Raw genomic sequence first — 25,208 nt, forward strand, 5'->3', positions numbered from 1 at the left:
ATGACCAGGAGGTTAGGAAAAAGGAACACGTAAGTAATATTAAGGCCAACAATATTAAATGTCAAATAAAGTTATTTATTAACAAAAGTAACATTGGACAAGAACAGAAAAAGGCTCTGAACTTGAGTTATAATTACACAAATCTCAAAGGCCAAAAGGTAACTAAAACAAATGGGAATACAACACAGATTCCTGAAAACAAAAACACAGAACCGAGTGCCTCGCTAGCTAACAAAGTATCACTGAATACAGGAGGCATGTGAGCATTGCTGGTTGCAGCTAGCTGCCGGTCGGTGTCCACTTGATTCCCTCAGGTGGCTTTGCAGGATTGGCTGACGGGACTGACGACTTGCCCTCCAGCCAGGCTCCCCAGGTGCAGGCGATGAGACGAAGCTCTGCTCCTGCATCAGCAGCAACCTGGGAACCGCTCCCACACAGACACACAAGTCACAACACACTCACACATTTAGGGAGGAAGAATGCAAGACAATACGGCGACAGCTGTAACGGATGGAAAAAGCTTGAGAACTTAATAGAGCATTAATATGTACTAAGACAACAGACAGCCATACGCAATGTAAGTAATTAAGCCTTGACACTGTCAGCCGCTGACGAGAAGCTGACGCTGTTGTGCTGGTAAAAAAAAAACTCCTGCAGCCAACATGACGGCAAACTCTGCAGAAGACCGAGAAACTGAGATAAAACTCAAAGAGTTGTTTGTTTTATTTTTCAGACAATGATTTTGGACTTAAATGTGCTGTGCTGCCTTTTTTTTTTTTTTTTTTTTTTTTTTTTAATAAAAGTCATTTTTCAAAAATGATCTGTCATTGCATTTTTTTTAAATTTTATGTATCAAACAAGTTGGAGCACTGTATGGTGGTGCAGTGGTGATCACTCTTGCCTCACAGCAAGAAGGTCCTGGGTTCAAATACCTCAGGGCCTTTCTGTGTGGAGTTTGCATGTTCTCCACGTGTGTGCGTGGGTTCCCTCCAGGTACTCCAGCTTCCTCCCATGGTCCAAAAACATGCATGTCAGGTTAATTGGTCACCCTAAATTGCCCCTAGGTGTGAATGTGAGCGTGAATGGTTGTTTGTCTATGTGTTAGCCCTGCGACAGACTGGCGACCTGTCCAGGATGTACCTTGCCCACAGTAGCTGGGATTGGCTCCAGCCACCCGCAGCCCTGATAAAGAAAACAGCGGTATAGAAAATGAATGAATGTATCGGTATGAGTACTCGGTATCGGTGAGTACTGAAGATGAAGTACTTGTAGTTGGTATTGTCTGGAAAAAAGTGGTATCACACATCCCTAACTGAAAGTTTAGTCACAGTACTTGTTAATTATTATTTTTATTTTATTGTTAATTATTATCTTGGAGAACAAAAAAGTGCACACATCCAAACCTACGGTCCCCCCGTGGTGATTGCGTTCCAGGAATTTCCTGTTTATATGTCATCCTGCAACAAAGACACAGCCACATGAACCATCATGAAGCTGCCAGCAACTCTCCTGCTTCTCGCTCTGCTTTGTTTCCAATGCTCCTCAGTTCCTGTGAGCCGACCAACAAACTGGCTCAGAGAGTGTCGTGCTTCCACCAACCTCTCCATCACAGCACTGGGGGTGCTGCCCGGTGGTGGCTGGGACAACCTCCGCAACATGGACATGGGTCGAGTCATGGACCTCAGCTACTTCCAGTGCCAGACCACCGAGGACGGGTACTACCTCATCCCAGACGAAGTGTTTGTCATCCCCCAGAAGGAGACTGGTGTGGAGACAAGCTCAGAGGTCATCACCTCATTCCTGGAGCAGAAGAGCTCAACTTCAAGCTCCATAAATGCAGATGTGTCCTTCTTCAGTGTGCTGAATGGAAAATTTTCAACGGAGCACACACGAATGAAAACTCATCAGGTCAAAGACTCTTCATCTACAACCAGAGTGCAGGTATGTTTTTGTAATTTCATTTCATATTCTTATTAAATAATTTTTAAAATAATGTAACCATTTGATAAATATTCTCAAATATGAGCAGTATAACTCTGCCATGAACTGCTTCAAATATGCTTGAAAACAGTTGCTGACGAGATGTAAAAAAAAAAGCTTGATCTTCTCATGTAATTATTAGAACTGGTGTGAGAGAGATTGTAACTTCCTTCCACAGATTCTGACGTAGTCACTTAAAAAAAAAATTGAAATAGTTTTGTTTGAATGTTATTAAAACAATACTCCCAAAGAAACATTTATTTGAAATTATATTTCTTTTTCTTTCCAAAGGTTCAAAACTTCATCTACACAGTGAAGGCGTACCCAGACTTCACTCTGGACGTTCGCTTTGCTCAACAGGCCAAACAAATTGCTGATGCTGTTGAAAACAACCAGACATTTTAGACCAGAAAACCAGAAATATTTTTTAAATAATGCAACCATTTGATAAATATTCTCAAATATGAGCAGTACAACCCTGCCATGAGCTGCTCCAAATGTTTAAAAACAGGTGTTGTCGAAGCATGACAAAAGGGAAAAAAGTTACTCCTCTCATTTAAACATTACAAATAGTATGAGAGAGATTGTAACTTACTTCCATAGATGCTGAAGAAGGAAACTAATTTTTGTTTTGTTTTCTATGAATGTTATAAAAACAATACTCAAAGAACAGTACAAAGAAAATATATATTTTACATTATATTTCTTTTTCTTTCCAAAGGTTCGTAACTTCATCTACACAGTGAAGGCGTACCCAGACTTCACTCTTGACGCTCACTTTGCTCAACAAGCCGAAGAAATTGCTGATGCTGTTGAAAACAACCAAACAAAGTATGCAGACTACCTCTCCGAGAAACTGGTCGTGGACTTTGGCACTCATGTTATCACCAGTGTCGACGCCGGGGCTCTTCTGATGGAGGAGGACTACCTTACTGCTTCATACGTATCGGACAGCTTGTCCCATAATTCCACCATCAAAACTCAGGCAGGCTTAAACTTCTTTGACAAAGTCAGATTTGACATAAGCAGTCAAAATACCCAACAGAGTTCATCGCTTCAAACCTATCAGTCAAACATTCAGTACTCCCTGATTCAAAGCCACGGAGGCGGCACACCTTTCTACCCTGGCATCACTCTGCAGAAGTGGCAGGAGAGTACGAGAAATAACTTGGTAGCTATTGATCGCTCAGGTTTACCCCTCCACTACTTCATAAACACCAACACTTTTCCTGATCTGCCACAGCCGACAGTGAGGAAAGTGTCTCTCACAGTGAGTCAGGCCATAGAGCGCTACTACGAGATCAACACCCGTCCTGGTTGTGTAGACATCAAGTCCCAAAACTTCAACTTCCAGGCCAATGTTGATGATCATTCCTGTGAGGGCCCTGCTACGAACCTCAGTTTTGGTGGAGTGTACCAACAGTGTTCTAAAATGAGTGCAGATGCAGGCCCACTTTGTGATAGTCTGGCCCAGAAGAACCCAGATACAGTTGATTTCTCCTGTCATCCACCCTACTTCCCAACTTTACTGAGATCAGAAGACACGCAGCAGTCTTACAGTGCATATGAATGTGTGGAGCATTCGTATTCATGTGGATTTTTATGGTTGAGCACTTGTTATCATAAACGGTGTTCAGAACAAAACCATGTTCGTTCTGCTCGCATTGAGACCTACTGGTGCTCTGTGAATGGAACGGCTCCAGAAAGGTCCGGTTATCTGTTTGGAGGAATCTATAGTCCCTCTGCTGCAAACCCAGTCACCAACTCCAAAAGCTGCCCCCCAAACTTTGCTCCTTTAAAGTTTCTCTCTGACGGTCAAATCATCTGTGTGAGCAATGACTTTGAGATGGGCACCAGATACTCAGTGCCGTTCGGAGGCCTCTTCAGCTGTCAAGCAAGCAACCCACTGGCAAAGTTTCAACGCCGCTGCCCCCCTCAATTCAGTCAGCATCTTGCTACAGTCAGTGATGGCTGTGAAATCCTTTACTGTGTCAAGTCTGGACTGTTCACAGGTGGACAGCTGCTCCCAGTCCGTCTGCCTCCATTCACAAAATCCCCCATCATGTCTCTGTCGCCCACTAACACAGTGGTGGTGATGACTGAGGGAGACATGAACTGGGTGAGAGCGGGCAAGACGAAGGCATGGAAGCTCGCCAAACCAGAGGAAATCAAGCAAATGGTATTAGAACTTAACCCAGATGTGAATGAGATGACTGCTGGAGAAAAGACAGGGGTGGCATTTGGGGTCATGGGTTTGATGTTGCTGGTGGTAGTGGTGGCAGTATTCCTGGTGAAGAGACGGAGGAGGGTGTCTAGGCTTGGGACAACTGTAGGCCATGAGGAAAGAAGTGGCGAGAATGAGGAGACAGTGACAGAAGAAGCTTGAGAACTTAATAGAGCATTAATAGGCACTGAGACAAGAGACAACCATATGCAGTGAAGGAGGCTTCGCCTTGACAGCCTTTTGCCAAATACTCGTTCAAATTTAAATGTATTCCTCTTATGGGTATACTGCACTTTCGCTTGTCATTGTCACATATTTTTGAAAACGTAATACTTCTTTTTTTTGCATTTTTACTTTTGTGATATAAATAGGGATATGTGTCTGTGTATGCTTTTTTTTTTAAAAAAAGAAAGCAAAACTGATTTTCAAACTCCTCAGTGAAACAGCACTATCCTTATAAGGGCAGAATGTACCAATGCATTGTAGCTGATACACCTTCCATGTCCATTTCACAAGAGCTTCAAATCCTTTGCTCACTTGTCTTTCAAAATGCTGATGCATATTGCTGAATTAAGAATGTACTCTTGGCATGTTTGACCATGTGTGTAACTCTTTACATTATCAAGGCTGAACAATAAATCATAACACATACAAAATAAACTCTGAAGAAGGCCTTTTCAATGTAATGCTGATTTTACATTGTACATTTCCAGCTATGAAAACTACAAAAAAAAACAAAAAACCTCTTTGGAACATCCTGTTCAGTGGTCGCTTCCACAAGGAAGACCATGTTTCATCTCTATAAAATACATAATACTCTTTCAGTGATTCTACTGTAAAACTGTGCTCAGTCTGAACACCATTTTAGTTGTTTACTGAGGTTTACGGCAAATTCAAAACTCACAGCCAAGGGAGCTGGCATTTGGAAAGTATGTGTATAAGCAGCACCAAAACACACTCTGGTTCTCTAAATATAAAACCCAAATCTGAATGAAAGATCATTCATTGCAGAAAGACTTTTCTTTAACTGACCTTCCTCAGAAAACTGGCCGGATTCCAAACACACTCATAAAGAGACAACGGCAAAGCTGACCTCATGATCGTGGTCAGGCTATCAGTACACCGGCTGGCCAGCTCAGACATTATATAGACAGAAACACAGATGTAGACCGACAAGCGTGCACTCATGCTCTGTATACTTTCGCGTGCACATAATCACACCCATTTCCCGTAAAGAGAGCTCAGACCAATGCTCATCTCGTCTCTCGTGACTACAGAAAAATCTCCCTCCCCCACATAATCGTGCACGCGCACGCAAACACAACGCTGTGAGGGATTCACACAACTGGGTCTTGAGCATAAAAACAAACTCAGTCATGCTGAGGAAACTGAAAAGGCCCGAAGGGGGGAAGAGAGAGCGAGAGAGAGAGAAAGAGAGAGAGATACTGTATGGAGCACTAAAGCAGAGGGAACTCCCTCCTTGGTCTTTTTCAAACGGAAGACAGACCAAAGAGAGCAGACTGCAGGCTTTAAGCACAGCCTGGCAGCAGAGCCAAAGCTCTCTCTCTCTCTGAAGCGGGATTTCATTCAGAGCAGATCCAAGACTCCACTCGGTTTGCTGCTTACATTGAAAAGTGCCATCAATGGGGAATATAAAGAAGTAAAAACAAGCCAAAGTGACTGCTTCACTCCTGCAAATCTCCAGAGACACGCACAACATCCTGAGGTAAGAAAGCGTGAACTGTTTTGATGCATGTGACTGCCGTGCACGTTTTTAGCCCTGACACAACATCTGGTGCAGGATAGCTGCAGGATTAGACACACATCTGTTTACAGTGAAACTAACATTACACACCAGTATTAACATTTCTTTGACTTTAAAGGGAATGGCGATACGTGTTCAGATGAACTTCAAGTGCCGAAGTGTTAAAGAAACCTTTGCAGAGTCCTTTCTTACCCTCTGTTTGTTTTGCACATCTTTTGAAGGTAACCATGGAAGCAGGAGGGAGAAATTTTGCCCTGTTGATACCAGCTTTGTTAGTTTCGATGTGGCTGCACGGGATCCAAGGCTGTCATACTGGGACGGCCTCGGAGTGTGAGAAAGCTCCCTTTGTTCCCGGCCACAACCTGGCCGGGGAGGGTTTTGATGTAGTGCGAATGCGGCGAACAGGGGCATACGTCATCAACGTCAAAGCCCATCTGACTGACAATCACACCTGTACGCTGTGTCGCAACCGCTTCCACCAAGGACAGGTGAGAACTGCAAACTGCCATGGTGTCTTCAGTCCAACTCTATTCTCCTCATTCTGTTCCAACTGTGTCAATTGTGCTATTTTCTTCCACTGTGCTATTCCAACCCCCCCGTCTTCAGATTCAGAAGCTCCCAGCAGCTGTGCTGGACTGGCGTCCATTCAGTCGCTGCAGCAAGCAGCTCTCCAGTGCCCTGCATCACTCCGTAGACTCTCTGCTGCGCAGCTCCAACTCTCTTGTTAACAACAACTGGGATCTGGGTTTGAGCCTCGATAACATTGGCAAGGCCGTGCTTGGAGGAAGCCGCTCTGAAATGGCCAAGTTTGCTCGTTCGCAGCACAGCGTGGACAGAGCTACCTTCGCCATTCATGAAATCAGCTGCACCTACTACAGGTAAAGAGGAAGGGAGCAAGAGAATGAAGTATTGTGATAAATAAAGAATTACTGGGAAAAAGGAATCTGTCACATGGGTGTCCTGAAGAGAAAACATACATTATGCAGAGTTGCTTTGGCAAACCTTTCTTGTTTTTAAGCAGTCTAGGTTTTACAAGGGTTAAAAAAAAAAAAATCTAAATTAGTCGGTTTTAAGTTGTAGACTCCTTCACTGATTTTTCCCCAAAAAAATATAGTGAAACCAAACACTGCTAACCATAGAGACTCTCACAAGTATACAAAAGCAAATCCTAAAAATAAAAGTAATGGTCAGTTTCCCAGGTCTACCCTGCATTCTAAAAGGCGTCTCATTATGGTTTCCTCTGGACCTCAGGTTGAAAACCAATGGGTCACATTATCTCAAGCCGTTAAAAAACAGCCTTGAAGAACATTTCACTTCCAAAGTTCAGTTGTTCATAGAGTATACTTGTGTAAGAAAAAATCACGTGAGGAAAAAACAAAAGCAAAACACAACATTTCCTTATTGAATGCTACACCTCCAGTTGTGTGAGTAAAGATCGCTCTGCCGTTTAGTGTCCTTGTGTCAGAATGCCTGAAAGTATATTGTTATTGTGTTGCAGCTGAACTCGGTGTATGTTGTGTTTTTGTAGCTACAGGCTGGCCGACCACCCCCAGCTGAGCACAGAGTTCACAAAGCATCTGAAGAGACTCCCGCAGAGTTTAGAAACGAGCCAGAATCGAGCCCTGTACAGACGACTTATAGACACCTATGGAACACACTATATCCACCAGGTCAGAGAAACATGCAGGATACATCGCTCATGATCTGATTTCTTTTTTCTTCTTGCATAGATGTTGTTTTTAGCAAAGCACTGTCGAAGATAATGTAGGTAGAGATGGTGGATTGTGCCATGCATCATAATTCTACCATTTGTGTTCACTAGGTTCAGTTGGGTGGCAAGGTGAGGCGAGTGACGGCCTTCAGGACCTGCTTGGCCACACTGAAGGGCTTCACTGAGGCAGAAATCAAAAACTGCCTGAATGTTGAGCTCCGGATGGCTCTGGGTTTCCTCCCCTCCAACGCATCCTTCTCCAATAAGTGCAACGACCTCCTGAAGGGAAACCTGAGCATGGGCTTTTACCAAGGCTTCATGACGCACAAGATCGAGGTAATCGGTGGTGAGCAGTACTTTCCCGACATCCTCTACCAGGAGGATCCATCTGAAGCGTACCAGAGCTGGATGAACAGTCTCCATGACAACCCCGACGTGGTTTCTTACGGCATCTTCCCGCTGCATCATTTAGTGGAGGACTCACAGATCAGTGCGAATCTGAGGAGCGTTGTCACGGAGTATATCAAAGAGAACCGGCTGCAGGAGGACCAGCTGGCATTGAAGAACTGTTCCCCGACGCCCAACCTGGACCACAACTGCTGTCCTCTGAGGGCTGGCAGAGGGACCCTCAGGCTGCAGATCCACAGGGCTGCCGGTCTGAAGGCAGACACCTTCACAAAAACAGACGCCTACGTGAAGATCTTCTACAACGGCATGTATGAGGAGACGGACACAGTGATGGACGACAACAACCCAGTTTGGAACGCCACTTACGATTTTGGCTCCGTGGAACTGGGTCAGCAGCTGAGGTTTGAGGTCTGGGATAGAGATGTGCTTTACAACGACGTTGCGGGGACTTGCGTCGTTTTTCCCGAGCGAGGGACTCATTCTCTCAGCTGTCAGCTGCGCAAAGGAGTTCTTTATTTCAGCTACACAGCCAGATGTGACGCTCACTTGACCGGGTTCAGATGTGGCCGATACTCCCCAAACGCTGAGTAGATGGCTCGATGACAGCACGGCATAATAGTTTTATCTTTTACACAATGATTTTTAGGAAGTCAGACTTCTCAAATTAATACATAGAATCTGTAGTTTGTATGTACACTTTGTCCTTGTTTTTGACATTCAAACTTGTATATTTGCTTAAGAGCCATTTCAAAATAAATAAATAACTCTCCTAGATTCTGTCCTTAGTTCAGTTGTAATTGCAATCCGGTCGGACCGCTGTCAGAAACTGTTATTGCTCATTTTTTAGTCTATCCATTCCGTCGTGTTTGGACTGCATGTTGATCAAACGGTGTGTTGCAGTGAGTCTTCAGGCTGCACATTATTAAACTTGCTACAACAAAGTACATTTGTGACACAACTGAATTTCATATATTTGCTTTTCAATCTGTTCTTCAGAATATCAATGGACCTTTTCTTCTTGGAGCCAACTGCAACTATGCAGTGTTTTTTTTCTTCCCCCAAATCACATTCCTGTTCCCATGGTTTCCACTAGAGGCATTTCTTGAGAAGAACAGTTTGTGATTTTGTTGTTTTTTGGTGACATTTTTTCTCTCAATGTTTGTGCTTCTGACTTGATGCCAGTAGGTACAATGTAATGAAGAGAAATGTGATCCACTGTCGAGTGCAGCAGGGCTTCGCCTCACTGGCAGATTATGTGAATTCATAGTGGACAAAAACATCTAATGCAATTCAGACATTATTTTGTGACATAATGCAAATGCTAATTAAGAGATGATGCATTTGCATAACATCGTGGGTTTCTTTCTACTTATTCTGTAACCTCTTATATAACGGGGCCAAGATATTTGAAACATTACACAACTGAAATATCAGTAAGTTAAAGAAAAAAGCTGTACATAAATTAGTGCTTTTTGAAAACCAACATTTGACTGAAAGATAAAATGTATGTCAGAGCTGTTTGAAAAGCTGTTTGATTAACATCTCTTTTGGGAAGAATAAAAAAAAAAAAACCGTTAAATCTCTGCTTCCTACATATATTAGGACTTCCTCTTAGAATTACTGAAGGCACCACATGTTTATTCCAATATTTATTAATCAGTTTAAACAGAGATCTAGAAAACATACAAATGACAGTAAAAGTCTTTACAGCAACACTTCTACATCCAGAAGACATTACCCACTTAATATAGCACAGGAATGCAGCAGTTGGTTCCTTTAGTCATCTTTACTGTGTAACCAAGATTTCTAAAGAACTGGAAATAGCAATGAAATGAAATGGAGCACCACTAATTGACAGTCTGCAGTATGCCCTCTCTCTTTTGTCTTAGTTTTACTAGCGGTCACACTAGAAAAAGGTGAGAGTAACTACATCAAACAAACCGACCGACACTCAAACAGCTAACAATGGACCATCAGTTTGCCTTGGCTGATAAATGGAAGTATAATACAACAATAGGATGGAAGTTGAAGCATTTAAATTGGGGGGGAAAAAATAAAAATCTTAGGCTTGGCTGCTGCTCTTCAGCTGTTACCAATGACTGTCCATCCATCTTCCACCACTTATCCGGGGCCGGGTCGACTGTAACCACCAAAATAACTGTTGATGGCTATTTGGTTTGAGAACAAGCATGAATTGGAGGCAGACGGTGGTCCGTAATGAAATCCACTATGGTCCATTCTCCACTATTGTCCTGGAACTTAACACACCACAGACTGGCGTCTCTTTACTTCTCCACCGACAATGCCTTCATCTGATTGAGGATATGAGACTGAATGTGGTGAATTAACCAGTCATACTGCTGCTTGACTGTTAACAGGAGTGTCCAAGCATCATGTGGTTTTTGCAGCTCAGTTAAGCTTCACCTTGATATACTGGTCATGTAGTTAAAGAAGCAGCTGTGAGTATAAAAAGATGTTTGAGGCACAGCTACCACGCGGCACAGTAAACCTGGTTTCAGTCGCTTCAATGGCAGTACAGTGGGCTGCAGCGGTTCTCAGCCGGAGACACAAAGGTGTGCATTAGTTTGGAGAACTGATGTCTGAGAACGCCATCGAACGACTTCTGTACAGTTTCAAGTATCATGTCTGTGTATCACAGTCCCAGTGAGGCTCTGAGCAATGATGCCATGTCTTCAGGTATGGTCCCCTCGCCACCTGGAGAACAAACAGTCTTTTTCATTTTTGACCGGTTTAGAAAGTCATCTGGTGCACAGTGTCCCACATAAATGGCTACCCAACCTGCTGTTTCACTTTTAAGGATGTTTGCTCACTATTTTACACCAGGATCTGCCTGACCCGTTTCTTGATGAATAAAATCTTACCAAGAGTGAATAATTCAACATAAGCAAACACTCAAAATATGATACACACAAGATGGCAAAACGTGCCGTTGCAATTATGTTTCATTTCTCAGCGTTACTTATAAATACCATCACTGCTTCTTCAGCACTTACTTTTGTTTTATACTTGACAAACAAAAACACAAGATCCTATAAACAAAAAGGCGTTACTTCCTGTTTTTTTTTTTTTAACTAACTACAGGATCACTGCAGCTGTTAGATAGAATGTATTGATATTTCCTTACCCTGTTCAGCAGCAGTCATGTCCTGCTCCAGCTTTAACTTCTTGAGGCCCAGCTGCAGGATGCAGTCTTCAATGCTGTCCTTGCTGATCAGTTTGATCACTTGCACGGGCCTGCCACACACATTGATTGTAGAGCAATCGATCACGACACAACACTCAGGGCATCTTTAATGTAAAATTTTCCCCTAAGGGTATCCTAGAACTGCAAGCATAAACTATTATGCTACTCACAAAAAGTTGGGGACGTTTGGCTTTTGGGTGAAATTTATGGAAAGTGAAGTTAATGCGACATGATATCAGGAAAGCAGGAAATTTATGGAGAAGCATGTAATGGAAAGTCTCCATATCAAACTTATTGAAACAGAAGTCTGGTGGGTATGTCACAACAAAAAAAAGTCAGTATCTTTCAAGCTTGTCATGTGCCCTTGAGCAACAATTACAGCTTGTCTACAATGCCTCATGTGGTTCACAGGTTTCCTTATTGTCTGCTGAGGCAGGGCTTCCCAGGCCTGCTGAAGGGCGGTCCTCAGGTTGTTGAGGTTTTAGGGTACAGAGTTAAAAGCTTCTTTACTGTGACTCAGCAGAGTTTTTTCTTTTTCCATTATCATTTTTTCCAAATGGGATCCAGGTCCGGATAAAGAGCAGGCCACTCCACTTGAGGTACTTCAGTCCCCAGCAGGTATTAACTAGTGCTGTGACCTTGATGGCCTGGAGCCAATGAAAATGAAATTTGGCCTGTGTTGTTCTTGCTGGAGCACAATGACTGGATTTATGATTTTATTCAAGTTGTGCAGGTTTGCCAAATGAACCACTCAAAAAGCGGAAGGCTTTTCTGTACTGACTGGACACACCTGCCCACGCTGTGACACTGCCTAAACCGTCCCAGAACAGCCAGTCTGAAGCCTCACTGAAGTGAGCTACTGTTGATAAATGGTGACGTGTCTTCTTGCTCTCATGATGTCAAAATGTGAACAGCGTGATGAGGAGGACTGTTCAAATATCAATTCGAACTGAACCTGGAAAAACATTGGTCCATTCATGGATCGAATGCCTGCTCTGAATTTTGCAGTCAAGGTCCTTCTTACAGAACAGCAAAAAGTACTGAAACTTTGAACAGCTGGACGAGTGTGTGTGTGTGTGTGTGTGTGTGCAATCAAATGGTTTGAGAAGGTCACATTCAGTTCACCTGTCAAGGTTACAATGCATTCTATATTCACACTGAAATTTCATCCAAACACCAAATATCCCAAATGTTTTGTGAGTTTTGGATGTTTTTTTGTCAATGGCATCATAAAAGTGGCACATATTATAATTAAAGCTTTTGCTTTTGTTCCTAAAGGAGACAGGAAAATAACTTTATAGATGAAAGCTAACCTGGTCTGGCCAACGCGGTGACATCTGTCCTCTGCCTGCTTGTCATTGTAAGGATTGCAGTCGATATCATGCAGGATGACAACATTAGCTGAGGTGAGATTGATGCCAAGGCCACCGGCGCGGGTCGATAACAGGAACACAAATATGTCAGGATCCGTGTTGAATTCGTCAATCAACCCAATCCTGGAAAAAAGAAAGAAAAAGAAAAAAAAAACCCACATAAGTACAGGTTGTGTTAGATAAAACAAACAAGGCTTTTAGATTTTATCCCAGTCATAGATTACTGCATCTGCATGTGGCCAATCAATGTTTACTTAACTGCGGACACTGCAGTGATAAAACAATCTAAAGCTCATTTCCGCATGGTATATGGAAGTAATTTAGATACAGGGAACCTTTTCATAGGACCATGAACTAAGACAATGAAATATTTTATGACTTTTTCTTCACAAATACAACCGGTAGCCGTAAACATAGTAAACATGAGGCTGTGTGATGTGAACAGTGTTGTTTTTGGCAGCCTATTTTGATTTAGTTTTAGTCTTAGTCTTTTGGACGAAATGCTTATTAGTTTTAGTAACATTTTAGTCATTTCTACACCTCATAGTTTTAGTCGACGAAAACCAAACGGGTTTTAGTCCAGTTTTAGTCATAAAAAAGCCTTAAAAGGAAAAAGACAAAGGAAATTGTAAACAAAACAAACATAATAAAATATACTTAAATGGCAAAAAAACAACATAACACACTGATGCCTTTGAATATCAAATAATAAACTGGACTAGTTTGATACTTTGCAAACTCAATGCAGTGCTTATATGAGCTCTGCCAGACAGAATGAGAGGACTACTAGGAGTTTTGCTGATACTTTCAAGTTATTTTTATAATGTCCATACTGATATAAAGACTGAGATCTTTTATTAAAACTGGTCTGTTATGTTTCTATGTTACTGATTTGAACTGGTAAGAGTAACTGCCTTTTATTATTTTGGAGGAATGATAAAACCAATATTAAGATGGTTATTAGGAAAATACTAGCATTAAAAATACTGAAATAAACTAAATTAATTCCTTGGGTACACCTGATGGTATGAAACACCTGGAAGTCTTCAAAACTGAAATGAGAAACATAACTTGAGTTTGATAAACTTTGTAAGTATTCCTTACCTGAATTTTCTCCATACAAATATTAAACAAAAGTCAAAATGCATTTCTTCAAAATAAGACAACACCTGAATTATTAAAAAAAAAAAAAAAGAAAGACAGAAAGTAAAGATTTATTAGGTAGGCTACTTAGGGAAAAAATCTTCACTAATTAATGGTGGGCTCCTATTGCAGTTTCACAGTAACAACAAACAGTCAAACAGTTGGATCAGATCCTCCGTCTCCCACTACTAGGCGTTCTGTTTTCTTTTCTGCTGGATTCTGATTAAAGTACATCTATAAATCACTGCGTCTTTTCCTCTCGCCAAGCCCCGCGAAAGTTGCTGCCACGCTCTCTAGTGCGCCGGTGCATGCGGTGCAGGCGTGGTCAAACAGGAAGCAGCTCGTGAATTCATAATATTTTCAGAGTAAAGCAGCCGATCTGTGTGAAAAGCTGGGGGAATCGCATTTGTTTTAATTTATTTTGAAAGTCAAAATACTGACATTTTCGTCTCGTCTCGTTAACGAAAACAACAGATACGTCTCGTCACATTTCCGTCTTTTAAAGAGATATTTTTAGCTCGTCACGTCTCGTTTTAGTCACAGAAAAAAGGGGCGTTGACGAAATATTTTCGTTGTCGTCATCGTTAACGAAAACGAAAACAACATGTTAAATATGTCAAACCTGTCAGCAATCGGCGTGGATCCATCCAATCGGACGTATCGATGGCTGAGATGTTTCATTAACTCTTCCACGATGTCCAGCATCATGGTGAACTGACTGAATAACACCACTCGATCTCCCTGTGGATTGACGGGAAATACAACATTTTATATGTGGTGAAGATCGCATGTACCACGGCCATCAATCCCACCTGCATTTACCTTATCCTTTAGTGAGGACAGCAGCTCTGTGAGGTGGGAGAATTTTCCAGAGTCAAGTAAGAGACTCTGTTCCAGCCGGTAGGAGCCGATGGAGGAATACTGCTTGCACAGACGATGCAGCTCGAAGTCGGACATCACCTCCATGTCCTCCTGGATGAGAGCCGCATCTGCATCGAAGTGGGTCGGCTCCTGGTGAGGAAATAACAAAAATAAACAAACCTGGCAAAGATATATCACAACAGAAAGAGGAAAGAGTGACAAGAGAGTCACAGAAGTGAAAAAAAAAAAAAAAAAAAAAAAAATTCAGTTTGGGAAAAAAACTTCAAAATACAACACTGTTTTTTTCCCAGCCAATGAAATCAAAGAATAAAATTAATATTTAAAGTTTTTTGAAAGTCTGAAATCTTCAGCCAAGTAAGTTTGGCTGCATAGTTTGAGAAAGTGAAATTCAAATGAAGAGTGAGAGAGAAATTTCTGAGAGTGAGACTGACTTTGAGCATGAGTTTGCTCATGGCTTTGAGCTTCTCTGTGGTGTAGTACTGCCTGTGGAGCAGAGGGTGGTTGGCCATCTTTCTCAGCTGCATCATCACGTTGCTTAACTCCCGCTCTGGAGGAAGAAACCCAACAGTTTAGTGAACAAATGTCGCTTCATAATCTACACGGAGTCATGTCAAATAGTTTTCAACAGCTGAAGTGAAGGGTTTCTGTCTTACTCTCGCCGTTGATGGAAGTCTTGAGTTTTTTGAAGAGCGTCTGGTAGAGAACCTGCTGCTTCTCGCTCATCGGGCAGTACTCCACATTCTCTTCTTTTGCTGGCAGCTGCTTGAGGACCTGAAATGAGACGAATGTGGGTTTTTTTTAAATCACAAACGATGTTTTCAAGAAATGAATGTTTCCACTTGGCCAGACTGCCTCACCTCGCTCTTGACTCTCCTGAGGATGAAAGGCTTCATGATGAGTTTGGCCTGAGTTATACGGTCCCTCTCGAAACGACTCTGCTCCTCATGGGATTTCTGACAAATCAAACAGTAATCAATTCAAGGAAAGGAACCCTCTTTATTGCCAAACAACAAAATTAAATGACGTGACTGACTGGTCCAAACTAGTCAAACTTGAACTTGAAACGGCACACTAACCATGGAAAACATTTTGGAGAGCTGTGTGGTGGAGCTGGAGAACAAAGAAGGCATGATGAAGTTCAGAAGAGACATCAGCTCCAGCAGGTTGTTCTGTAGAGGCGTTCCCGTCAGCAGCAGGCGATGCTCCGCCTGCAGAGAAAGAATTGAGCCACAGAAAGATGTAAAATATCACAGCAGACTACGGTGCTGACAACGCTTCAGAATACGGCCGTCAACCAACATTGATGGCCATGAGGTGGCGGTAGCGCAGAGTGTTCATGTTCTTCAGCATGTGGCCTTCGTCAAACACAGCGTACTTCAGACACAGCTTCCGAAAGAGGCTGCGGTCGCTTTCGTTCCCTATCGCCAAGTTATACCTGAGGAAAACCAACAGGTCAAAAATGTGAGTTCAGACTTTTCCGCAGCATGTTTCTCTACTGTCGGCTGGACGGATGCTTACGTAGTAACAATGACATTGAAGTCAACAGCTTTATTGAGGATGTCGTGTCTGAGGTAGCGGCGGTCTTCCATAGATCCTGTACACAACACAAAGTGACACGTTTACCAAAACCACAAGGAAATAGATATTCTTAGATATTTACTAATTATTAATGGGAATAACCGTCACCAACATGCATCAGACTTTCTAATGGCTGCAATCTTTGGAAGTCGTCTGACACTGACATTTGTTTCTTAGATTGAATGGTGACAGTGTCTTGTCTTTCTATTTAACACAAACTAGGTTAGAAGATGTGAATTTAGAGTCTTACCATAATAAACTAGAACTTTGAGATCTGGACACCACAGCTTCAGCTCTCTGACCCAGTTATCTACATGAGGAGAGAAATTCAAGACAACAAAATGTTATATTTTTGGAAAGTTGAAGTAATCTGTTGAGTTAATCCGCTAAAATCAATGAGTGAAATGACATGGCTATAACTAAAACTAGACCAAGAATTACACATTTTTAAATATAAACAGGATTTGGAAGCTGGATTTCAAACTAAAAGGTGACACAACTGTCTACTTAGTGTAACGATATAATTCTATGTGGTTAAAACTACCAAACAAAGAAGTGAGATGAAGTTCTTACCCAGTGTAGAGGCAGGCACAGTGATGAGGTGAGGACCCTCTATTCCGTTCTGGTACAACTGGGCTAGAAAAGCTATGGCCTGGATAGTTTTGCCTAAACCCTGCAAAATAAAATGAGAGGAGGAGGAGACGGAGATGAAAAGATGCTGTCAAACATCCAACGGAGAGCTCAAGTGTGAGGCAAAAACAAAACTGCTGACAGATTTATATATATACTAACAAAATCATTACTTGAGTTACCAGTTCAATACGACTTAATAAATTTAATCTGCTGCTTTTGTTTTTTTTAAATCTTTAACTTCTGCAACATGGATACATCGGCAGAAGATGGACTCATTGATACTGACAGGAAAATAATGGAAATTAAAGTTATTTCTGGCTTTAGACTGTCAACATCTCAAAGGCTTAAGTAAAGTCCTTACCATTTCATCAGCCAGGATGCCACTAAGCTTGTGTTCATGAAGCAGCAGCAGCCACTTCAGACCAATCAGCTGATAAGGTTTCAGCTCAAACCTGGAAAAAAAAAAAAATTAAATTTTTACCAAGTTAAACCTATGCAGACTAAATGCCCCCAACACAATTCAATGGTCATTTTAAATTGCTATGTGACACGAGCTTCAGATTTATCCAGATATGAGACAAAAACTGCATTTTCAAGTAGTTTTGATGTCCGAGATCCTGCTTATGCATGCAAACATTTTGGAATTGACCAAATAAAACTGTCAATGACTATCAAAAATCAAAGGTAAACATTAAAGACGATGCAGTAAATAATAACATAGATGAAGGATGCTTTTCCTCCTGTTTTATCCTTGCCCATGCAACAGCATTTTCTCCGAACCTGTGGTTTTCAAAACGTGTTTATCCAAAGCTGGTTGAATGGCATGGAGAGCGGGTTTTCAAAGCTACAGCTGAATATACATCATATGAACGTTTTACTCACTGGGCGTTGAGTATACTGGGCTGCTTCATGGTTCCTGTGCCCTGATCGATGATCGCAGTGACCTGCTTGACCATCTTCGACGAGATCGTTTCACATTTGGACATGAGCCCCAGAACGACCCGCCGCTCTTTGAGGACGACTCTGCAGCCAATCAGCAAGTCTTCTGAAAGCCCATTGTCCTTGTGGAAAACTTCAAGCTGAAGAAGAACAGCATTTTAAAGATCAGTAAATACAACATGAACTGCCGGTCTGAGGCCTGTCTCCTCACACCTGCGGTTTGTGGCCTGTCTGACATCTCTACATCTTACCAGGCTCTGCCAGCTATCAAAAGGTCTCAGTTCCACAATCTTCTGGGCTTTTTTGACCGAGCAGCCGGAGATCAGCGACAGCTCGTCTAAAGAAGCCTCTTGGAAAAAAGTCACTATCTCCTTCTTGACTTCTGTCATTCCGTGTCCCTTGTCCAGCTCCATGTCGGAATCGTCAAAGTCGCTGCTCAGACATTCCTCATCGTCTTCGCCTTCAGAACTGATCGGCTCATTGGTGTCACGTGCGTGCATCTTCCTCTCTGTTGCCTGTTTTTTAGCCAAGCTGGTCCCACTTGCAAACTTGGACAGCATCTGAGCAGCATGGGAAGCGGAGGACGTGGCTGGCTTCACAGAGGAGGACGGCTCACTTTTTGTAATCCATGAGGACGTAGTTGAGATACGCTTGATTTCTGGACTTTTTCTGTTGTCCACATCAGAGTCTTCACTGTCCTCAGTAGAATCGGAGTTATTCCTCTCCGAGACAGCGGTGTCTCTGTCATTTTTAGAGTTCCTGTGATCTCCACTTTCTTTAGAGTCCTTTGTGGATTCTGAATTATCTGTACTGTCATCATCTGATTCACTAATGTCTCTGTAGTTCTTAGGTTCCTTCTGGTTTCTCCTGTTTTTACCATCTTCATAATCTTTGTGACACCTGGGCTTTTTGTGGCTTTTTTTTGATTTGTCTTTACTCTTTGTCTTGCTGTATTTCTTCTCTTCAGGCTCAAGTGAGGTGGAAGTGTTGTTATCTAGCATGAGAGGGGGAAAAAAAAGCCTCTATTAGAATCATCAAAACAAGAAATGTACCAGTATGCACGAAGATCGTGTTCGCACCTGGATCAGAGAACATTTGTAAAACTTGCACACAATCTTCAAGATTCCAGTTGTGTTCCTGTAACACCATCCGCAACTCCTACAACAAGAAACACACACATTGGTATCACATGTTGACCATGATTACTGCTTTGTTTCAACCTTACTTTTTTTTTCAGGTCATCATTTCCATGTGTTGAATGAATAATTTTTGGGATTTAACCCTCTGCTGCACAGCGTCCACTACAGTGGGCAGCTACTAAAAAGTCATTTTCTCTTAAACGTAGTGGTTTCTACAGTGGAACTGCACATCAGCCTCTGGAGTGCTCTCTGCTGCCATACTCCATCGATGTCTATTCAGTGGTCAGTTGATGTAATTGCAAGTACATTTTCCTCTGAATCTGGGATGACAGAGAAACGGCCTCTGCTGCCACCCGCTGCTGGCATTTCCTGTGCTTCTAGAGTCATTTCACAGAAGTAGAGCATGACGTCAGGTTTGGCTCAGAAAATCGTGTGTGTTGATTTTTACAGTTAGTTCACAATGCTTTATGTTGAGTGTCCAGATGCATGCCGTCCACTGCAGTGGACGTTTCTGTAACTTCATGAAAAAATCTGTTTTTTTTTTTTTTTTTTTTTTAAAAGGTTGAACATGTTTTTTTTGGAGGGTCTTGAGAAAACTAAAACCACTTCAGAAAGAAAGCTCGACCAAGGCTTTCGTGATTCATGCAGCAGAGGGTTACAGCGAGTGCATTCATGTTGTTAATGTTTGAGCATTAAGAGTTGAGTTAACAGGCTGTGGAGACAGGATGTGCACAACATGTAGGCAGACACAAGCCACTCGCTGATAGAGACACACTACAGGAGTTTTCCAATCTTCCCTGATTCAGAGACCACACACTTGAAGACAACAGAATACAGATCGCACAACGTCTTCCTCTCCTGATCTTCTAGTGTGTGGAGCCACTACGGAGCAGAACACACACTAGAAGATTCTCCATTGGAGGATCGGCTCCTTCACTCTGTCTTCCAAATGTGGCGTAGTCAAACGTGACTTTGAGCGGTTTTCCTTCATTCCTGTCTTTACATTAATCTCCACTGTTAATAATTAGCGGGGAGCTCATTCCCTCAGTTCATTCATTCATATCGCCATCGTTCCTTCAGCACAACCTGGCCCCACCCCCGCGCACGGAGCACGGACAGTGAGGACTCTCAGTATAGAAGTGTAGAAGGGGGAACATAGTTAGATATAAATTTATTATAATTTACCCTCTGCATCTGAAAATGATTCAGCTTATTGATGTTTTTTTACTTTTGACTGCAGAGTGGAGCAGTAGACAAAGCGGTCTGTAACAAATACAAGCTACTTTTTAAATCACCAAATATCGTACATCTGAACCGACAAGCGTTACAGTTTACCTTTAATGACAAACATTCATGTCTTTGAAAACGCCCACAGCAGATTTAGCTGGAAATACTGATTTTGCTAGTCTTGCACAAAATGTTAACTTTTTTTGTACAAATTAGAAATTAAGTAACATTTATAAAGGTGAAAAGTCTCAGAATTTTCAAAATCAAATTCTTTGTACTGTTCACTATTCTACTAATCTTGAAATGAAGCTTAGTATTGAGAATACAGATCATATGACATTAACTTCTGTTAATTTCCCTTTGAGCAAGACACCAATAAATTCTAAAGAAAATAAAAATACCAGAACAACTTCGGCCTTGCTCTTGTGCTGTGTTGGAAATGCACAGCTGATATCTAGAGACTGTCGGTGAAGCTCAGAACAAACACTTAAATAAATACTTTTAGAGCTAATCATAAGGTGTGTGGTATAAGAGCTTCCAGAGGCAAACATCTTCAAACACAGGCCGGAGTCACGCTGACTCAGAATGAAGACATCATGTCAAGACTGAAAATACAAAGATTCAGTTTGTAAAATAAATTAACTACATTTTTTTCAACAATTCTTGTCTTTACCTCTTTGTCCTGGTCAGGAAACTTTTTCTGCAGTCTTCTGACCATGGCTTCCTGCTTCTCCCAGCTGCATTCTTTCTTTCCACCTTCGTCTTCAGAATCCTTTCAAACATGAAAACAATATCAGTGCCTCACGAGTTCAAACACCGCTCAGTAACTCAGGGAAGGAAAATCGTTCTGTACGTCCTGCTGGAGAAAATCTGCATCAACACTGAGACCAAAACAAGTCTGCAGGTGGCTAAATACACACAGCGCAGGCCCTTTAAAGATTTCAACTTGAAAAATAACATGAGAGAAGCAGACCTGTTCAACCACGGCTCTTACCTCTGATGGTTTACTCTTTTTATGTGGCTGAGTCTCTCCACTTTGCTGAGAGCTGCTGGATCCGTCCTGCTTTCTCTTCCGGCTTTGATGTGGTGCTGAGAGGACAGAAAGGGACATTTTCTAACTTCCTGAAATCATTTCTTTCACATGTACACCAGGTACAACTGTGATTCTTTCCCTTTAAGTTTTGAATTTATAAGGAAAATAGATCAACAGAAAAACACAAACTATCTTTTCCTTCTTAAAACTTATTGGGTGTTTAAGAACAAAGCGGCTGACTCTAAACTAGACATTTGTCACACTACATTTCCTAAGTTAAGTATTACCTTCTTTATCTCCAAACTGGATAATGCAGGCAGCTACAGCTCCTTCCATTGTGCTTGTGCTCCTGATCACCTGAAAGACAACAAGAGTATTTTTAAATAAGCTAGATGTTGACTTAAAATTGAGACAGCGGCTAATCCAATATAGAAATTACATAATTTGACACCAAGAACTATTTGCCCCGAATCTGAATTATGTAGCAGAATTAGGCAAGTTGTGGTTAGGTTGATGTGCATGATAAAAATCCTGAAAATTGACTTGTGAAACAAATGGTTTATGTGCAGAAGAGACAACAACAGCAGTGCACACATTTTTTCACATATTGATCTCTTGTCTTTATTATACTAAAATGGGAGAATATGATTTAAAATTCTTGATTTTAACATGTAAAGCTCCATCATATCTCAGACAGCTGTTGGTCCAATATCGTCCGATAACAACACTGTGCTGTCAAGAGTGGTGCTTATTGAAAATTAGAATGTATGAGGAGCTTTGAATTATCAGGCTGCTCCAGGAATCAGCTCCTGCTTCAGTTAAGGAGGCTAACATAGCCTCTACTTTTAAGATCATAACAACATTCCTATTCTATAAATTGCAGCATTAAGGGTCACTCAGGTCACCCTGAACCATTTTCTAGTTAACTGCTGGCAGGATCTGACACTAGAACTAGAAGGTGGTCTGTGCTTCTTGCCTCCATGTGATTGGAATTTTATTGATGTATGCCTGTTCTCTCCTTGTGACCGTTTATCTCTTCATGGGACATTCTTCACCTAGATTAAGATGCTCATAGCCTTGAGGCTTCAGCGAGAGGAAACGTACACAAGATGACATGACTCATACTCTGCCAGCATGAGATCGGGTCATGGAGAACGGTCATCAAGTCTGCAACTGAGTGGATTAGCCTGCTGACTGAAATCAAATGTGCTCGTTACCCTGATTTTTAATTTTTCCCTCTAACAATCCCCTAACCTTCGACCAAAACAGCAGAAAGCCGCCACCTCTGAGCCTAGTTTTGCAGAGGTTTCTTTTCAGCGAAAAGAGAGTATTTCCTCTCCACCATCATCTAAACTCGCTCAAGTGGGAATGTTTGACGTTTCTGTGTAAAAGTGCCATGAATCATGTGACTATATTGCGAATGGTGCCATATTAATGTAACAGATTTGAATATGCTCACTCACCGTCAGCAGTTCAGTTCTACTGAGCTGAGGAAACATCTCTAGCAGTCTGTTCATTTTGTTATCCAGTTCATCCTCATCATCAGTGTGATCTGACACCTCACAGGTGGACGTGTTCTCCTCAGATTTTCTACAAAGAAAAACAGGAAGCTTGTCAAACAATGTCCTTTAGAACTACTATGACAATAGGTAGAAGATTATTAATTCGACAAAAACAAAAAAAAAAACTCACGTTTTCCCTGTTAATGACATTTGTTTCTTAGGTTCAGAGATGACGTCATCGTCCTCCAAGTCGATAGTAAGGACTTCTTCAAAAACAACACCTCGAGCATGAGACTTCGGAGCCGCCTTGACAGACTTCATTGTGGCTGAAAAATAACATGGTGGAAACACACATTGGTTAATGCATTCATGTCAGTAACTGATAACATCAAACTAAGTCAATCCCTTCACAAGAAGAGAATCTTGTCATATCTACCGCTGTCTTAAACATAAACACACAGGCAGATGGTCTGTCAGTCAATTACTTCACAATCACGATTCAATAACAAGAATCATCTTCACATCATTTTTTTGTGATAGAACTTTTAAGTCATCCCTTTAACAAAACAAAATAATTTTGTTGTCAACAAAAAAAACAAAATGCACCAACTGATTTACTAAATAGAAATTTTAGGGCCCAAACTGACTCTTCAGGAACTCTACCTCGACATTCAATCCTCATGCACTCAGATATATTACCAGCAAACTGAACACACTGTCTATTATGCAAATAGCTGCTTAACCAATTCAAGGCTACTCCTTTTATGCCTTATGTTTACAATTTAAAAATTGAAATAGAATTATCTTTTTTTCTTTTTCAATGGATAGAACGCCCTACTGGATGGATGGCAGGATGGAAGGACTTCCATGAGTGCCAGAGCTGTAGGTGTTTATTCTAAAACCATATTGACTGTCACTTAGTCTTTGTCTTATCTCCAGTTTAAAAAATTGGAATAACTTTTGCTAATTCCTTTTTATATAGAGAAATACCTGTATATTCACTTAAGCCATAAAGATCCCATCACCCATCACCATCAGTTGATATCTTTTTTTTATTCTAGCTACAATTATAACAACTTTACTGCATTCCAGCCTCTACTCTACATGTCAGTACATGTTTTGATAACACTGGCAAGATTAGGTAGTACATTGACCCCCCCCCGCCCCGATAAAACATGAATTTCCCACTGCATTTTTTTTTTTTTTTACTACAAATAAACGTAATATTTTGATTAAGGAAATTAATGGGCCTGTCGGGACACCTTCCACCTCATCTAAAATTTTCCAAGTACTTACTTTTGTTTTCTTTTACCTTTTACTTATAATACTGTCCTTCAGCTTGTCAAAATATCACTTTTTACCAATTTACCTTTACAGAACGGCAGGGAAAAAAGTGTCTATTTCTTTCCGAACGCGTCTGAACTTGTTCTGCACAGCTGTATCACATGGTCACTGCTTTGGCATCAGGAACAGAGTGATCATCGGGACTGTTGTGGAAAATAGTGGTTGCGACGAACAGCGCGTGAACAATCACGTTACATCACTGACGGTGCTGCTAACGATAGCATGTCCGACACATCTGGATACAACCAGGTTCCGCCAAGACGCCACTCACCCGGCTTGTTCTCCTTCTCGGACTCTGGACTCTTGGAGCCGCTGTCCTCCTCTTTATTCGCCGTCTTCTTCTCGTAACGAAAGCGGTCTAAATTGAAGTGACTCATGTTAGCCGGTCTGTTTCTTTGTCTCAGTAGGTTTTTTTTTCCTCCCCTTCTCCGTTCAGTGCTCCTGAGACCAGCTAACGAGCGTCACACGCTAGCTTACGGGGCAACGGCGGCGGCGAGAGGCTGTGACACCGCTTCGCATTTAACCCCGCTTGTTTCAAAAAGACTGACTGGTGTCACCGGTTTAATACTCACGACAACGACTTATTTCTAGTTGTAAATAGGTTTTTAATGCATCCCGACTGCAGCCGGTTTCCCGCGAACTCACACAGCGCAGGGAAGGCTTCTTCTTCTGCGTCTTCTAAATACATACAGAAGCAGACAGGCCAAGTCACGCACCATTTACCGCCACCTGCTGGATTATAGTGTAATACCACATCGCCGCTTCCTGCTTCCTCTTGTTTATTTAAAACTAATATGAGGTCATAATAATTACAAGACTTATTTTTCTTAAAATGGAAGGATTTAGGAAGCTTTTTCTACTATTATAACCTATTCAGGTATTTCATCCGCCCATCCAAGAATCAACAAGAGCTTCCTCCTTTGTAGTTCTCTGCTCAAAAAGATATTTTCTACAACATTGTGGTAATATCTGTCAGCAAAATTTAACTCCTGTTCAAAATTATCCAGGATAAGTGAAATTTAAAATAGTATTATTTTCAAGGTGTTTTTTAAAGTTTTAAAGTTTTATAGGATTTATTAGTCATACTAAAAAAAAACAAAAAAAACAATGACACTGCAAATA

The 25,208-nt window shown here is 41.6% G+C and overlaps 3 protein-coding genes across 3 annotated transcripts; 2 read left to right on the forward strand and 1 right to left on the reverse strand.

Moving 5' to 3' along the window:
• The first annotated feature begins 1,487 nt into the window (after positions 1 to 1,487).
• On the forward strand, positions 1,488 to 4,366 carry LOC115397764 (macrophage-expressed gene 1 protein-like). Its single transcript, XM_030104223.1, has 2 exons — positions 1,488 to 1,941; positions 2,702 to 4,366. Exons 1-2 carry the CDS (start codon positions 1,489 to 1,491, stop codon positions 4,364 to 4,366), a joined length of 2,118 nt encoding a protein of 705 aa, XP_029960083.1. The 5' UTR covers position 1,488.
• A 1,261-nt stretch (positions 4,367 to 5,627) lies between these two features.
• On the forward strand, positions 5,628 to 9,447 carry prf1.5 (perforin 1.5). The gene is made up of 5 exons (XM_030105587.1): positions 5,628 to 5,930; positions 6,191 to 6,457; positions 6,576 to 6,847; positions 7,498 to 7,639; positions 7,792 to 9,447. The coding sequence occupies exons 2-5, from the start codon at positions 6,197 to 6,199 to the stop codon at positions 8,677 to 8,679; spliced, it is 1,563 nt and encodes a 520-aa protein (XP_029961447.1). The 5' UTR covers positions 5,628 to 5,930; positions 6,191 to 6,196; the 3' UTR covers positions 8,680 to 9,447.
• A 277-nt stretch (positions 9,448 to 9,724) lies between these two features.
• Positions 9,725 to 24,746, reverse strand: smarcad1a (SNF2 related chromatin remodeling ATPase with DExD box 1a). The gene is made up of 23 exons (XM_030105321.1): positions 24,358 to 24,746; positions 22,933 to 23,068; positions 22,704 to 22,830; positions 21,528 to 21,597; positions 21,202 to 21,296; positions 20,881 to 20,979; positions 18,921 to 18,999; positions 18,093 to 18,835; positions 17,785 to 17,981; positions 17,264 to 17,354; positions 16,843 to 16,942; positions 16,520 to 16,579; positions 16,210 to 16,285; positions 15,991 to 16,126; positions 15,768 to 15,899; positions 15,549 to 15,644; positions 15,345 to 15,462; positions 15,123 to 15,238; positions 14,632 to 14,820; positions 14,432 to 14,550; positions 12,607 to 12,789; positions 11,234 to 11,343; positions 9,725 to 10,803 (listed from the first exon to the last, which is right to left on the reverse strand). Exons 1-23 carry the CDS (start codon positions 24,461 to 24,463, stop codon positions 10,742 to 10,744), a joined length of 3,240 nt encoding a protein of 1,079 aa, XP_029961181.1. The 5' UTR covers positions 24,464 to 24,746; the 3' UTR covers positions 9,725 to 10,741.
• Between the last annotated feature and the right edge of the window lie 462 nt (positions 24,747 to 25,208).

This window comes from Salarias fasciatus, chromosome 12, assembly GCF_902148845.1.
Source record: "Salarias fasciatus chromosome 12, fSalaFa1.1, whole genome shotgun sequence".
In the NCBI taxonomy this organism is placed as follows: domain Eukaryota; kingdom Metazoa; phylum Chordata; class Actinopteri; order Blenniiformes; family Blenniidae; genus Salarias; species Salarias fasciatus.